The following is a 16,532-nucleotide window of genomic DNA, read 5'->3' as shown; positions in this document are numbered from 1 at the left end:
TAGAAAACGGAGATAAATACATTTTCGTCATAAGTTTACATTTCGCCGCATTGGGTAATAACTACCGGTAACTTTGGTCTGTTATTCGGACCCGTTGGAACATTCTGTAACAATATGTTGTTACATGATCAGATGCAAATATAGATTAAAATTCGAAGCACGAAAAAAACGAAAGTAAACAAATATTCTATTCTAGGATAGCCACGATTAATGATGAGTCCATTTACTAGAAATCAATATTATAAATACGACAATTTATCTGATAAAGAGTGAAAATACATACCTCAATTTTTCTTAGTATTAGCATACCATCTAGAACACGTCCTAATAGGAGAAGTATATTAAGATGATCAGGCACTCATAATGTACATGTAGCTTGTGATACAGTACTAACTTATAATTCATGCTACTATCTCTGAATGTTAAATAATGATATCACTAGAGCACAGTGATAATATTACACACATCACTCATAAAGATTTATTACCGAAAACAACGTGCTTTCCATCCAAGAATTCACATTTCGTACAAGTTATAAAGAACTAAAAACAGATTATATTTATAATTTTAGAAAATGTTAAGCTAAATCGCTCTATGAAGTAATTAATCAATAGCAAGCGCAACCAACTAAGCATACGGTATTACTACCTGACAGCCATTAGTACCGGGACCACTGTTAGCCTATCATAAAAGGAAATATTGTCAAATATTGGGAAAGAGTCAATATTATAGAGCGTCGTACGTCTAATATTGCAGGAGCAGAACTATTATTGTTAAACTATTTCAAATCAGCTAAATATGCTTTGAACTTGCCATGGAAAGTATGCCTGCGGAGACATGCTTATGCTCAAAGTTTTCATCTTTAAAGTTAGTTTCGTTGTAGATGCTGAAGACGCCAGTTCCATCTCCCTAATATATTAGCACCATATTATATGATCGAATAGTATTAAGGTGTCAAATTATAATGCTCATATACGATCAAATCTAGAATTAATTCATTCAAATCATGTACTACTTATGAAACTGATTATAACTGGTTGCATAATTATGATAGCTTACATACCTTGACAAAGTCGCCACCTTGAACCATAAAATCTTTAATAACTCTAGTATCAATAATTAAAGTAAGAATGCATGTTACATTAAAAATATTTTATAGGCTAGCTTTGTTAGTACGATAAAATAGGCATAAATACCTACAACACCCATAGATTTTTAGTAGACTCAGCTAAAAGTTTATTGCATATGGGAGCATTTTATACACAATTTCATACCTGTGAAATTGGCATTCTTTATAACCAACAGGGACACCTGCAGTCCTAAAAGATTGAGTTTGAAGAATCACTAAAATATTAGGATTGCATGCTCGCGAGGTAAAAGCTTAACGATCATCAAAATTAGTTATGTAGCAATCTTTCAAATATTACTTTACCTGTATTCTCCTGTACAAAATTGCCTGCAACAACAAATATCCATTAAGAAATATTATGTTAAGGGAAGCAAGTTACAGATCAAACTCAATTTAACTATTAGCTCTTAAAATTTGATAACAACATTAAATTTTTGAAGAGAAATTTGATTACTGCTAGGTTAACGAACCTAAAATTTTCTGCTGTTTTCGGTACAGCATCAGCAAATAGTTCCATCTTCATTCTACCTACTTCCTAAATGTATGCATAGAAAATTTTTATAACGAGAAACTATACCTAGATTTTCTCCCAAATTTGAGAAGATATTATTTATTTACCAACACGCATGATTTACATATTTAGTCATCGATAGGATTTTATATTGCAGTTTAAACTAACTCTGTAACTTTAAAGTAGAAGTTTGAAAAGCTATTTTAAAATTATGGTTGACGATAACGCTATCTTCGGTGGCGGACAGGGTAATCCTATTACGCATTAATATGAAAATGACGGTGTTACTATCTAGGTACTGCTGCACTCCTCTGTGCTGGTGATCGCTCTGTTAACAGTTAGAGTACTTTACTCTGCCGTATACATTAATGATGAAATGATAGCATGCAATAGTAATATTTGCAAAGTATGGATCGGGCTGAAGTGCGCAATAAAAAGAACTCGTTAACATTGGTCACAATATAGTTACAAATTACCAATTTCAAATACTGTTCCATGTTAAATTAAGTATTGAGAATTTAGAATTATTATTGAAATACTCGTAGAACGAATATACGTATACTTGTACAGTACAGTACATGTTTAAGGACATGACGATACAATCTTCTATTCGACTGATCTTATCATAGCCTGATGAGAAGATGGTATAAAATCTTGCTGCACATGCTAGCTATAATTCTTAATAATAAATAACGATCTCATATACTACCTAAAGTACGTTGAAATCAATTTCTAGCAAATAACTGGCCTCGTTAAAACAGTCATACAAAATGCAGAATTCATAAATTATGATAATTCAAAGCCGTCACTTTTACCTGACCACCAATAGAAATATCGAAGAAAACAATAGGATTTGAAGGATTACTCGGTGCTAAAGCCATAGCAAATTTCTTAACTATTTCGTAGATTACTTGCAAGGAAATCAAGTTAAACTCAGGTAACTATTGCAAGTTATTCAGCTTGCTGTAGATATGTCCAAGTTGTCAGCTCGATTGTTCTGAAGTTGCCCAGTGGCTATACAATCGGAGACCGTTCAGTATGGTGCTGGTACTGGAAACGGTCTTCGGGCCAGCATAGTAAAATCGTGTGCACCAGAAGCAAACGCGCATGACGGAAGCCTTGCACCCAGCTGCAGTACAGTACTACTAATGGTTGTACTGTACAACTGTACACTGTACACTGTGCTGTCACTTCATCTTTCACATGGGCGTTGGGCAGTCGATAATAAAGGATGAAACCATAGAAACGGTAGGTCTGTTTATTCGCATTTAGCTCCTGCACCATCTTCATCTGTTCAAGACACTGTTTAGGATACTGACCTGTAGAGCAGTGCGCAACTGTAATGTGGCTGAGTGCTAATTATATTTACTATTAACGACTTTAACGAATAGTCGAATAACTAGAAAAATTTGAAATTCCAGTTCATCAATAATCAATCTAATGTCCAGTAACGTTACCCACCTACTGTAAATATTAAGCCAGCAGGCTCGATTTACTGGACCAATTTGAAAATATTTCCAATACAGGAAGAAAGCGTCAAGATAATAAGATTCTACGGGTCTTGATATTCAAGTTTGACTGCGGTAGTAGCACCTTCCAGTAAGTCTCAGGCGTCAATATCAGTGTATGTGAAGTAAGATAGCTTAGCTTAAATACTGTAAGTATAAACAAATGAATGATTCAATAGCATGTTAATATTTGAAATCAGCAAAAATTATACTTACTTACTTTAGCATTGTAGTAGAAAGAGTTTTTTATGCATACTTTTTGGTAACCAATGAGGCATGCAAATCTGTTGAGGATGAAATGCACCATGATTTGTTAGAACAGTTTAGTTTTGCGAACGATGTTTTGATTGCAATTTAAGTTGTTATACCCGAGAATACCTTGTTGGATAGCCATAAAAGTTTGGTATGATATAATCCCCATATCATTTTCAAAATGATTGCAAATGCATCTCATTTCTTTCTAGGCGGATAAAGCAATAATTACTTAAAAAAGCTATCCTTTTAAATGTGGCATCCGAAAATACTTACCGAAACAAAACCGATATGAAGGATTCATCGAGCGACACTGAATACGTTGTGAACGAAGACCATCTTAACAGCGTCATTACTGAGGTATAGTATAGTATTTATAATTTTGTTACACGGCTATTTAATAATGAAAATAGCGAAAATGTCGTTCATCAGTATAAATTATATTTATATTTAACCGACTGATGTGACAGGATGCCAAACAAAAACGTAAGATATATTACAGCTTCACTGTACTGTGGGTTTTTCTCCTTGAGTGGTAAATAAATTAAGATATTATGTTGATGCTCATAATTTGAGATGGTCCTTGATGATATACCATACGATAAGTAACTAGAATATTAAATTGTGAAGTTGTGCTAGGCATCGTAGTCGTAAATGTTTCCAGTAAGGCATCGTGCATTTAATTCTTTAGATGATAAACTGCATAAGACGCTCACGTACTATATGAGTGCGTTATTTTGTTAACTACTAGAAGAGTTTCTAAGTAATCTTCTCTTCTCCATACAAAAAACATCATCAGCTATTTCTTATAATCTATATTTGCGATATCATCTATTGCTTTATGGATATTAGGTATTCATATTATTTAACAAGTCTACTAATACGTGCACTTAAATTTTATATAGTACTTATTGTTTAGTGGGCTTAAAGATACTGCCATCAGGTTTAGTGAGGAGTGCGTTAATGCTGGAAAAGCTAATCCAAATTTAAATCAGATTCAAACTGCTGCTGAAAAAGTTAAACTGCAGGTATACTGTGATAGTAACAATAACAGCTGCTATAAGCCAGAAAAAATAATAATCATATAATATTGCTAGAATGACGATTCTATCTTGATAAAACGATGTTGTCTGTATCAACTAATAAAGTATACATATTAATGTATGTATGGATCTTAAAGAGCGATTTAATATCGGCCTACAAGAACGGAGATCATACCGAATTCTTTTCCTTGTGGAACACCAGTTTGCCTCCTGAAACTTTGAATGCAGATAAGGAATGTCAACGACTAGAATTTTCATTGCAAATTTATTTTGCAATTTATCCAAGGCTATCGCCTTTAGATTCACTGGTAAGCATTTGAACGTAATATAGAATAGAATAAACTAGTTTTGAAGCGGGAATTTCATTTCTCGTTAATTTTATTTTACAGTGGTAAATTTGATGTTTGAGGCATTGATTCCCTAAAGTATATTAATCTATTAGAACCCTAAATTGATTAATCCGAATTTGCTACATCTTTAGTTATAATATATTATTCTAATACTCTCTAATTGTATCTTATCTAGTCGGCCTTAAAAAAGTTATCCGATTAATTAATTGTAATAATTCATAGAATTAGAAGTAATATTACTTTTTTGTCTTATTAGGATGCGAGTGAGAGTATGGCGCGTTTTAGAAAGTATCTTGACAATCGTGGATCGAACTTTAGTCAATCAAGAGATCTACTACCATATTTTGCATTACCGTTTGTGCCTGATTTAAGAAATCATGAAGAGTTTAAAAGCTTATTTAAGGTAAAATAGCAAACCCAAAATGAAGCTCCTATATGTTACCATAGTGTCTTGTCTCTATCGATGTGCCTAACGATTTCAAAATATCTCCTTATTAGCCCGAATGGTCATCAAATCTACGAATGAAGCTAGAAGCTTTCTTAAAACAGACGCTCAAGGTCTCTAACGAACCTAAATTGGTCACCTTATTCGTATCCTGGCATGATTACACCCAATTCACCTTCAAAGTCCTCATTTTGTTGTGTTTTACCTCAACATCCTTAAAATGAAAATATAAAGCGGTTCCAAATATAACGTAGAAACAATTGCTACTTTAAGATCTAAGAACTTTTTTGTAGTTCTGCCTGTAAGATCTTAAATATATGCTTGTTTAATATGCCCTCTGTAGTAATTATTGTATGATATTTCGCCAAAGATCATGAAAATTTATATTTTGAAATCCTTTTATTTTAATATTTATCTTATTGAGAGTGATTTTACAGATATAGTATCGGTACGGACGATAAAATTTAGAATTTATTAATTATTACTTCACGACATAGAATTATAAATAATATAACATAATTTGACACGCATCCAAATTGTCTCAACTTACAATATCTTTTACAACCTTAACTAATACTCTTATACATCAGAAAAATCAGGAATTGATCATTAAGCGAGGTGAGGATTTAGTATATTATATTTTTATCTTTGACCGGGTTTTTTTAACGTTGTGTTAACACTCATTATTATCTATCATATTGAACAATAGCTGATCGAAATCTACAAGCAAGTGAACAACGTGTAGTAAAATATATTAAACGTTTCAATAAAATACAGGTACAGGATCTAACCTATTTGATACTGATGTCACTCGCAATGACATTCTACAAAATACTGATTTAAATTGATTTTAATTATGTACATTACGGTAATTATTCAAAGGCTGACTATCATAACTTAATCGGGATTACTGCAGAATTGGTGGATGTTATGGAGGATTCAATTAAAGGGAAACCGGTTAGAACTAACTGCACAAGTGCATAATTTCAGTCCATAAATACTGATGTAACAATCATGCTTATAATGTATTTAGGTGACAACGGAGTATCTTCGAACAGTTTGTAATCGTCTTTTTGCCGGTAGTATTGCCAATCAATCGGTGGATATCTCTCGACCCGGAACGGTAACCTTGCAATATGCATATATTTGCTTTAAGCGATAGCTAGTACTTTATTAAGATTTTTATACGGTACAGTGTACATGCTGTACTGTCTTATTGCTCACAATATATTTTATTTATTCCAATTTTAGGCTTCTGCGCTACTTCGCCAGTCTGTTGCAATCAATGAAAGCACATCCATGTCCGTTTATTAATATTATTCTAATCCAGTATCTACATATTTGCATATTGTTGCAAGCAGATTTAAAGTAATGTGGTAGATATTACATTAACCGCTAAAGTTCCAGTTTTTCCATTAATTATAGATTGAAACCAGTGAGATCTTCTATGGATGGAAGTAACGAACCAACTGTATTAGACTTCAATAAAATAAAACTAGACATATCCACGGAAAGCGACCCGGCTAAAGGTTTTCTGTTGCAAGCACTTCGTTGGGTGAGCCATATAACCACAGTACCCTTTGATCCTTAGCCTTTTTATACTTACGAGATTTTGATTATTTGGATTTATTTAGAGAATTACCAAAGCATCATCCATTGAATACCGTGATGAAACAATGGCTAGCTATTCTTCAAACGATTTACTCGGTTGCGTGGAAAGTGGAAATTATCAGGTTGGATTCGATTCTCAGCTATCTTTCAAATTGACAGTAACCTAGAAAAATTTCTCCTTTTAACCGCATATACACGCAGGATACACTTTTAGAATTACTAAATGAAGGATTATTGAGGCAAAGTCTTGCAAGATTTCTTAATGCGATTGCATCATTAAGCGCTGGTAAATACTACTACTAGGTTACATCATGACATCATAGGGCCGGATAGCTGATAAGTTATAAACTAACATGTAATATCATTTATGATAATATCAAAATCAGGGCGTACGTATCTAAGTAGGAGTGAAAGATTGATTCATGCTTTGAAAAAAAGCATGGAAAATAATAAATTCAATGATTTATCAATGGAAAATCTACTTGGTTGTGTGCAAAAACTAAGTTTAAGGTCAACACTACTGTTCATAAGCAAATAATATAATTTACTGCGACAGTCAACATATATTTAGTAAAAATCTTTGATAGTTTTGTATTTTGAACAATGTTTGATTCCGCAGAAGGAAATTTCAGACCCAAATGATCCTTGAAGGTTTCATTGAATGGCTTATCGGTGCTTTGAATCTATGTCCGATTACTTTTTGGAGTATTCTGTGGCTCTATTGATGAATCTCTGCCTACGAAAAGCAGGTAACTTCTTCTCTATCAGGTCAATATTACCCGCATTTGATTTTGATATAATTATTGATATTTTAAAATCCTGTTACAGGAAAGATTCGTTGTGAAAGTAAAGCCAGTGCTGTCTTAAAAGTTCTTTGCGATCTCTTAGGGCATGAAAACCGCGAAGTATGTCAAATCTATTATAATCTTAATTTTTGAAACACAGTAAAGGATTTACGCTTTTTAAGTGTGACTATTACTGCGTAATCTTACTTTTGTCGTGAACGCTACAATAGGTTCGACCTTACGTTAATGGTGCACTGTATAGTATTTTATCAAGACCTACAATTCGTGAAGAGGCTAAAGCCATGGTTAGTAAGATATCAATCAAAAATAGTAGGTAGTTTGGCTTAGTTTAATATCAATCGGCTATAATGTTATCAAGGGATTGGAAGACATGCTCAATTATTATCAGAGTGATAGTAACGCTGAAGAAAGACGTCAAATGGAATTTATTTTAAAACAATTAAACTCAGGTAGATTTGGTGCCTAAATCTCGACGGCTAATACTTATCATATTAATAGTTAAACTCATATAATTGCAGAAAACAGACACGATGAAGAAGATGATGCAGCTTCAGATGACGAGGACGAAGAAGACGATGATGTCAGTTAGCCCTTTTGAATGTTACGATAACCAGTTAATGAAATTGTACTATATAATGTAAAAGTACTTATTTAAGGTCGAATAAGATCGTTTCCATAACGAAAAGTTCATCAAATATCTTTTACAGGATGATCAAGAAACTCTCGAGGAGGACATCGACAAGGACGACAATATTGTACCAGATGACGGGGATTTATATGGTGAAAATCTTTTAAAAGTCAGATATTCGGTGGTATGTTTAACCTTAGTTGGTATCAACTTTTTTTAAACACTGATTATATCAGTTAGTGGCTTGATCTTTTTTTATTAAATATGCAGTTTTACCTGTTTGTTACATGGCTGTAGGCTCTAGGTGTTAAGCACAAGAAAAGAGAAAGGGTAATTTTACTTAGTGAAATTGTTATTACTTCTTACTATCAGTCGTAATGTGAAATTTGATAAAGTACCCTTCTAATGTAGGGAATTACTCATAGTATTGACGATGGGCCTCTACAACGACCGATTACACCATCTACAATTTTTACTGGTAACTGTAATTTAATAAAGTTATCATATTATTACTTAAATTATCAAGTAATCGTATAGCATAATTGTGTTGAACTTGTACTCGCTTTCATGACACTCTTATCGTACTGCAGTGTTAGTGGATTTTCCTATATTTTAGTCATTAATGATATATTTACCTTTTGACATTTCTATTGCAATCTGTGTCTTACAGCTAAATTAAAGCAAAGCTATCAAGGGTAAGTTATGGAGCCAACATGAATAAAATTTATGTCACAATGTAATTTATTTAGAATGTTATAAAATGCTTGCACTTGTAAGAGATATTTGAGCTTTGTTTTCTTAAATAAAATGGCAAGCAGTGATGGGGTTACAGGGATAGAGTCTGCTCGAGAGTCTGTCCGATTAGAGAACTTACAAGGTGAAGTTAGAATATGTGTACGGCTTGATGTTCTAGTACTACATTTTTGATTATAATTACACTTAACAAATTTCTAGAGGAAGGAAATAGTGGAGATAAATCGCGACCTGCTTCTCAAGCAGATTTAACCGTTAGTAAAATGCCAAGTCGGCTTAGCAGCTATGGTGCCAATAAATCGCCACGTTCACAATCGCGAGCTGAAGAAAACTATAGTCCTCGAACGTCTTCTTTTAGTTCAGCTAAGCCATCCAAGCAGTCACCGCAAAACAGCGGCAAGACGAAACAAAGATCTGGTTCACTGCAAAATAACCCCCCTAGTAGAAAGGGCGAAGTAGAAGTTGTTCGACCCAAGACTCGAAGTGGTAGTGCAAAGTCAGTTTCATTAGGAAGTGCTAAAAGTGATGACGGCAGAATAAGGCCCGGTACAGTGACAAAAGGTCGTGTGGCAAAGGTCGACGATGAGGAAGCTGTTGATGATACTCAAGCACCAGATGACACGGAGGTCCAACTACGTAAGTGAGAGTATTTCTTATTATTTCGTTTCATGCAAAGATCTTAATACCTTTGCTGCTTAATTTTGTTCTAGCGGTTGATGATAAAGCATCGGAAGTTATCTCTAAGATCCTTGGGGTGAGTTAGTGTTCAAGTGATTTACTTCTGACTTCATACAACAATCACTTTTAAAACTGTGCGTAGTATTGTTGTCGAATGATATGTTCACTTTAAGTTGTACGCTAAGTCAAAATGACTCGAAATTGGTATCAACAGCACTTACGTTATTAAATTCATAGCAAGGTTCATTGAAGAACAATACTTAGTAGTTATGCCTATAATGCTGTATAGGTGTAATATTAGAATATGCCACTATAACAATGCAAGCTATAGAATAGCAAACTGTAGAAGTTTTGTTTGCTAACTTATCCTATAGCCAACTTTTAATTAAAATTGATTCTACGTCTGCGTAGTCGGAAAAAAAAATTATACAACCGGAAAATACCGATCCTACAGAACCTTCGGAAAAGCCAACTAGACAAGTTTCGGCAAAAGTGCGATCAAAGTAGGAGATACATTCAAAATAACAATGAAATTTCATTTCTGCTACAGTTTACTTGAAGAAGCTGAGATAATCTTATTTCGATTCTCTACAGCAATGTTGAATATACGGCAGCATTTTCTTCCCGTCCGAAGATACCAAGAACCCCCGATCTATCGCAACCAGATCGCATTCCAACTCCAACGCACAGTACTGGTGTACCGACTCAATCGCGTCCAACCTCAGCATTCTCTGACAAACATGCCAAAACGACTACAAGCGATGGTAAGAGCGTATAGTTCTACAACTCTTCTTTATGTTAATGATAATCTGAGATATGCAAGACTAACTTCTCTATGATTCACATTGCTAACGATAGGTCAATTTAAAAAACCTTCTTCAAAATCTTCAAGTCGACCAAGCTCGAAAAAGTAATGCTTTAATGAGTTGATACCTGCAACATCGTTCCTAACTGTTAGCGAATAAACTTCAAAGGCTTAGAAGTAATGGTATTTACTACTCAACATTATAGAGTAAATGTGGTTGAAAGAAACCAGTATAATTGCCAATGACAACGTGTGCATCTGGAAATTTTACATTTGAGCTCTTAAAATCGATTATCATCTATGAAATTCATAGCTGATTAAATGCAATGATTGGAATTACTTTAAAATGGCTAATTAATTATAAACATTGGCCGTTACCATAAATCTTTGTAACAATACATTTGTCCTGTAGATATTTCGAATATAAATATAGTAAATGCTTAATGTTGCCTACCGTGTTTAATGAATGGATCGTTTTAATAATTCAGTTATTTTGTTATAAGTAATATATTTCATTAATAGTTGTAAAGTTTACACAGTGTAGCTACTGCAGAACTATTTTTATTTGTTGTTAAAATGAGAATAGTGCTACTGAATTACAAATTTCTCATCAATTGTTTTCGGCTGTTCTTTGCTAATTCTTTCACACTTTAAATATTTCATTATATCTTGATACTCTTCTGTTAAAATTTTACTTAACATATTATGCTACTAATAATTTATCAATAAATATGATCAGAATACTCGAGCTCTGTCTTATAGCAAGTTTCACTACATTCGGTAATCATAATCTTATTTACGGTGTGTCTTCGGGCAATACTTCGCAATAGTAGCAATAGCCGGGAATCTTTGACTTAATTAGGCGTTTATATTGTTATATGCGCTATTGACGGCTAATGGCCATAGCAGATCAGAATCGAATTTTTGACTGAATTAGGGCATATATCAATCTATGTTATCAGCCGTTTAGATCACAAATATTAGTACAGAAATAGCTCGAGGAAAGTTAGAAAATTTAAGAGTTATCAGTTGGTTGGCTGCAGCAAACGCTGTCAAAAAATAATCTCGAAACCTAGAAGTATAATACAGACTGCTATTAGATAGCACTCACGTGTATTTTTTGCCATCGTTTAGCTTTAAATAGAATGAATGATTTAAATCAGGCTCTATATCCTAAGCTTGAAAAGATAACGTTGTAATGTATTTCCAATTAAATATTTATTGCAATTCAGATGCTGAATAAATCATCAAAGATTAAGTATAAACATTTATTGATAAACAGTGAATCTTACATATGTACACAATAATCTGTGATATCATAAAGCTATTTTATTTTATTTTGTACGGCTTTATTCGTTAAATACGCATGTTATGATTCAAGGTGATATCTACAGTCAGCAATTACGATAAAGTAAGAAATAAAAGAATTTTTATCCGCTATTTGATATACTTTAAAGAACAATCTGTTTAATAGTTTTTATTAAGGTCATTGTAAATGGTTATTGTGGGTTTAGATGATAATGCATTGCACCATAATTTATGTTTAAATATACAGTATTCCTTGCATGACCTACATTCCTAGATACTTAATTTGTTTTACTAATTTAGTATGCTTATATATTATAGATAGTGCAATATACTATATAATTGTCTATCAGCAATACCCTGCTATGATACCGTACTAAATACTAGGTCTGCAAAAAGAAGAACATGGTATAAACCACTGTAGCTTCCGATTTTCTATGTTCAGTCAATTAATGTGTTGTACGTATAGCCTAGGGAAGATAGACTAACCAAATTTGGTCTTAGTGCGCAGATTTTGATTAGTGAAGTTATTTAATATTCGTGAAGTAGAAGTCGGCGGCTTGTCGTTATCAATTGATTACTGTAAACTTTGCCTTATCAATAAGAAAGATCATGGCTGGTGTACTAACTGCAGAAGACTGGCAAAATGAATATTCTCTCTATGATAATATTTTCGAACCTTACGTGGAAGACATTTGCGAAGTCATTGACATTAGGACAGTAAGTACATTAGTAAATATAGTAAGGTCGGGCTTTAGATAGAATTTCTGAATAATTAGCAAGAGCTTCTGTTAATATCGCGATAGCCTAGCATAATACTATAATGAGAGTAAACTTTATTTGCTATTAGTATCATACTGATTTAGTATTATATTAAGCTAGAGTGGGTATAAATTTAAGTTCGCCTTTGAGAGTTCTTTATTGAACTGGTGGGGATAAACTGCTCTTTTATACCGGATGATATAATAACATAACATCGTACGGAGTAACATTGGATATCAAGGAGTAGTATTGTTTTATAGCCGTTCGATAATCATTTACTTGATATTTTTGCATAGGAAGAACCAATTGCAGATCACGCGGATGGTATTGCACATGCACCATCTGCCGTAAGAAATGTTAAATGAATATCAAAGGATGGTCTCACTATTTACCTGAAAGTTCTATCTTGATTAATTAGATTAACCCTGGAAGAAGTCAAGTAGCTGACGTAAATAACAATGAAGATCAAATATCAACGGTAAGATCATGCAAGAAAGCCTGCAGACAAATATCATTTTAGTGCCATTAGGAAAATTTAGAAGTAAATACATGAATGCTGGATATTAACGCCGACAATATTTGCTAATTACTAAAACTGAATAGACCGACTATGCATCGTCTCAACCAGATTTACTTTACAACGGTATTAATCCAGCCTTGGCGGTAAAAATGCTACGACTTTTCATCGATATTATTGACTACTTCTTAGGATATTTACAAATTTAATGTAAAGGATTAATTACTTAAAGTAATTATAAAGCATTTAATATATAGAATGGACCCGTTAGCTCTTCAATGGAAGATATCATTGATACATTTTTAACGGTAAGTCTTTGATGGATTGATTACAAGAAGCCTAAAGCTAAATCTTCGAAATAGTTAGACATGATAGAGTTAAATCATTTTTAGACCGATCGAATAGAGAATAGGTATGTAAATTTCTCGAGGAAGAACTATACTAGTACGGAATGTGTATCTCAAGTGGATCAAGACGCAATATCAATATCATCAATGAGCTCGTATCACGATGCTAATATCAATACGGAGGAAGACGTAATCACCCATGATCTATTAACCGGCACGAGAGGTAGTTATGCTAAATAGAGAAAAATCTTGCATTGTTACAATTTCTATGGTGGCAAATCTTGATAGTAATCGAACATGTCTTAGCGTTTTGAAGCTTTTATCTGGGCTTGACAAAATTTATTAACGATAACTAGATTCAAGTGTAAATTACAAGACATGTGAGGTAAAACGAAGTTTGCCTCGTGCTCAAACAGTACTACTAAGTCAAGGCAGACATCCGAATGTGAGTAACGGCCATCTTTCAGTCATAGTAACAGTCGTTATATAGTAATAAAAGTCTGTCAAGGATTTTAAAAATAGCCGCTTAGATATAATAGAGATTGATTTATCATTAGGGTCATACGTTTTATTTTTATGCTGTAGGTGGCTAGATCAGAGATAGAGAATTCCGATGTTAAGATTAAAGATTTCTTCAACAGCCAATGTTTTGCTTGCATACCTTGCACGGAAAAGGTACGAAAACAACATGTAGGTCTAATGGAGAACATCATCAGAAGCTTGATTCCTTTACCACCTTAAAGAAAATGCAGATAAATACTAAATTTTTGCACTTATCGTTGTAACATTTTCATAACTTTTACTATTTGGAATGTGGTCACATATTGTAACCAATCTATTTGCCAATATCTAATAAACAAGTAATAAAAGTGTATTATCTTTACTACGGCTGATGGGTTACACTAGCACCTAATAATTAATAGATGTCATATAGTAGTATTTGTACAGCTGAAAATAAATGCTCGTTTTCCAAATTGTGGAACACTTTTGATGGTATTTCGGTAGATCTGCTGGTGCGTACATAGTTGTCGTTTATTGCCTGTGGAGTAAATTGGTGATAATAATAGCTGTTATACTTACTTACGGTAGCTTGTTGAATCCGCGAGCCGTTCATGCGAAATTATTTTTTCAACAGAGCAACTATAATGATTGCTAAATCCTCTTAAATTGTAAATATTACACGACTGCCAAAAAAATAGATCAATTCGTAAATATTCAGTTGACATTGTACTTAGAACTGCTACGAAAATTTACTGTAAAAAAACGTATACGAATATCAGTATTCCTATTTCCTTATCCATTGTAACACAATGGTCAGGATTTTGGTACAAGCATACAGAGAATTACTTGCTAAACGTAATTTCAGAGTAAAGTTGTACTAGCTACTACTAGTAGGAAGAGTATGGCTCGTATTTCATTAACTTAAGATATAAAAGCTTTAACAAGATGCTTTCATTTGCACCTAAGTATTTTTAATTTTTACAATTCTCTCGGACAACTAGTCATTATTATCTGGCGGCTACATGATAGATTATACGCGTACAGTAATTTTTATTTCAATTTTTGATCCATATTCTCGGAGAGCTGATAAAAAAAACGATAATAAAATTTGAAATCGCAGCACGAAAATTACAGATAATATTGATTTTACTATAACTAAATAATTCTCAGGAAAAAATCGCTAAGAAATGAGCAGTCTGAATGTTATAAATGCAGAATTAGCTATTTCATGATCATCAAATAATTTGCTCGTGTGGATGTGGGGAATAATCATAATTAAGTTCTATCGGTAAGTAACAAAATGTTTAACTCAGAGCGCTGCAGTAGGCAGCCGTTTTATTTCCACCACTGTATCCTGTTGTAATAATTTTGTATTTGTTATCACGTTAGAACTTTCAAAAAAATCTCCGAAAAATGAATTACAATGCAGGCTAGACCAGGCCATTAATACAGTCAAGAACTACTGTCTATCAGCAAAGTGCTAGTGTAAATTCTTCATACTGCGTCCTGTAGATACGAGAGCTGTTATTAGATTGAACTGTACTGTAAAAACAGTTACAGACTTACAGTCAATTTCTTTGGACGACTGTACTGTACAGTACAGTGTACAGTACTGCAGATTACAGTGTATAGTACTGTATTTTACAGTACATTATGGTTACAAAAGAAAATAACGGTCGTCGAAGGCGAGACTGCTCAGTGCTCACTAGAGACCCTCATATAGCGCTCACATTCTCTCAGTTCTCCTAAGTACGGTACAGTATACTCAGTAGGCAACATTCCACGAACACGCAAGTTACATGAATTCATTTCGAGCATGCGTGGTTTATCCACTTTGAAGGAGACTGAAATCGAATCAAATATGGTTGCAAACGAGAACGATTTGGGCGAAAAGTGGGATAAATGTCTAACTGACATGGCTGTTAAGATCGGTAAATATGCACCAATGATGACATCGTTAATTGCTAGAGCAGCTTTTGCTAGTTATAGTTTCGTTATTATTGCTACATTTATCTTGTTATAGCAGTTGTATTGACATATTTGTTCTAAATCTCTACAGGAGCTGGAATCGGCTTAGGAATAGTGTTTTCTGCACTTGCATTTAAACGTAAGATGAAATTTGTCAAATAATTCATCCCTTGTCTTGTATTTGTTAACAGATTAATATTATGATCACCTTAGGTCGTCCTTGGCCAATTGCTTTTGGCGTTGGTGCTGGCTTTGGCATGAGCTACGCAAATTGTCAGCACGTTTTCAAATATCCGGAGTTATATGAGGTAATATTGCATGGTCCTGTACTGTACTGTATTTTTCTGGTCAAGTAGGCAGCATCCATAGTCACCAATATTTACGTTACTAAGAGCAAGGTACAGTACATCTTACGCTTAGTTATTAAGATGATGGGCTCAAAATGGCTATAATGTATTCATACTTGAAAGAAATGAACTTAAGTTTACCAGGATATATCGTGAAGATTTTGATAGTATTGACAGTTTATTCAACTTGCTAAATTAAACTTTTCTACTACTAATAAATCTTTACTTGACAGCACATGCGATAGAATCGTACCTTTACTTGTTGA

At 33.5% G+C, this 16,532-nt stretch overlaps 5 protein-coding genes across 5 annotated transcripts; 4 read left to right on the top strand and 1 right to left on the bottom strand.

The window, feature by feature from the left end:
- Positions 1–35: 35 nt before the first annotated feature.
- Positions 36–2,521, bottom strand: TRIADDRAFT_27270 (uncharacterized protein; the record flags this gene model as incomplete). Its single annotated transcript, XM_002113397.1, has 11 exons — positions 36–104; positions 284–324; positions 488–542; positions 649–681; positions 743–744; positions 810–909; positions 1,064–1,106; positions 1,275–1,319; positions 1,433–1,456; positions 1,600–1,664; positions 2,456–2,521. The coding sequence occupies 11 exons, from the start codon at positions 2,519–2,521 to the stop codon at positions 36–38; spliced, it is 543 nt and encodes a 180-aa protein (XP_002113433.1).
- Positions 2,522–3,691: 1,170 nt separating this feature from the next.
- TRIADDRAFT_57604 (uncharacterized protein) lies at positions 3,692–8,661 on the top strand (the record flags this gene model as incomplete). The annotated part of the gene is made up of 18 exons (XM_002113776.1): positions 3,692–3,760; positions 4,306–4,428; positions 4,581–4,751; positions 5,050–5,196; positions 5,829–5,856; positions 5,948–6,015; positions 6,121–6,195; positions 6,272–6,361; positions 6,490–6,539; positions 6,664–6,793; positions 6,873–6,971; positions 7,051–7,135; positions 7,678–7,754; positions 7,865–7,939; positions 8,014–8,104; positions 8,174–8,235; positions 8,363–8,467; positions 8,581–8,661. 18 exons carry the CDS (start codon positions 3,692–3,694, stop codon positions 8,659–8,661), a joined length of 1,626 nt encoding a protein of 541 aa, XP_002113812.1.
- Positions 8,662–9,090: 429 nt separating this feature from the next.
- On the top strand, positions 9,091–10,628 carry TRIADDRAFT_57603 (uncharacterized protein; the record flags this gene model as incomplete). The annotated part of the gene is made up of 6 exons (XM_002113775.1): positions 9,091–9,160; positions 9,238–9,672; positions 9,747–9,790; positions 10,126–10,217; positions 10,309–10,478; positions 10,573–10,628. The coding sequence occupies 6 exons, from the start codon at positions 9,091–9,093 to the stop codon at positions 10,626–10,628; spliced, it is 867 nt and encodes a 288-aa protein (XP_002113811.1).
- Positions 10,629–12,436: 1,808 nt separating this feature from the next.
- TRIADDRAFT_57602 (uncharacterized protein) lies at positions 12,437–14,191 on the top strand (the record flags this gene model as incomplete). The annotated part of the gene is made up of 7 exons (XM_002113774.1): positions 12,437–12,544; positions 12,883–12,933; positions 13,005–13,064; positions 13,190–13,249; positions 13,361–13,411; positions 13,827–13,895; positions 14,036–14,191. 7 exons carry the CDS (start codon positions 12,437–12,439, stop codon positions 14,189–14,191), a joined length of 555 nt encoding a protein of 184 aa, XP_002113810.1.
- A 1,630-nt stretch (positions 14,192–15,821) lies between these two features.
- Positions 15,822–16,221, top strand: TRIADDRAFT_18052 (uncharacterized protein; the record flags this gene model as incomplete). Its single annotated transcript, XM_002113773.1, has 3 exons — positions 15,822–15,882; positions 16,011–16,058; positions 16,133–16,221. Coding segments are annotated over 3 exons (198 nt in total), but the record flags the coding sequence as incomplete, so codon positions are not given.
- Between the last annotated feature and the right edge of the window lie 311 nt (positions 16,222–16,532).

This window comes from Trichoplax adhaerens, genomic scaffold, assembly GCF_000150275.1.
Source record: "Trichoplax adhaerens TRIADscaffold_6 genomic scaffold, whole genome shotgun sequence".
NCBI lineage: Eukaryota > Metazoa > Placozoa > Uniplacotomia > Trichoplacea > Trichoplacidae > Trichoplax > Trichoplax adhaerens.
Note: the sequence above shows the minus strand (reverse complement) of the source record. Positions and strands in the feature narration are given on the sequence as shown.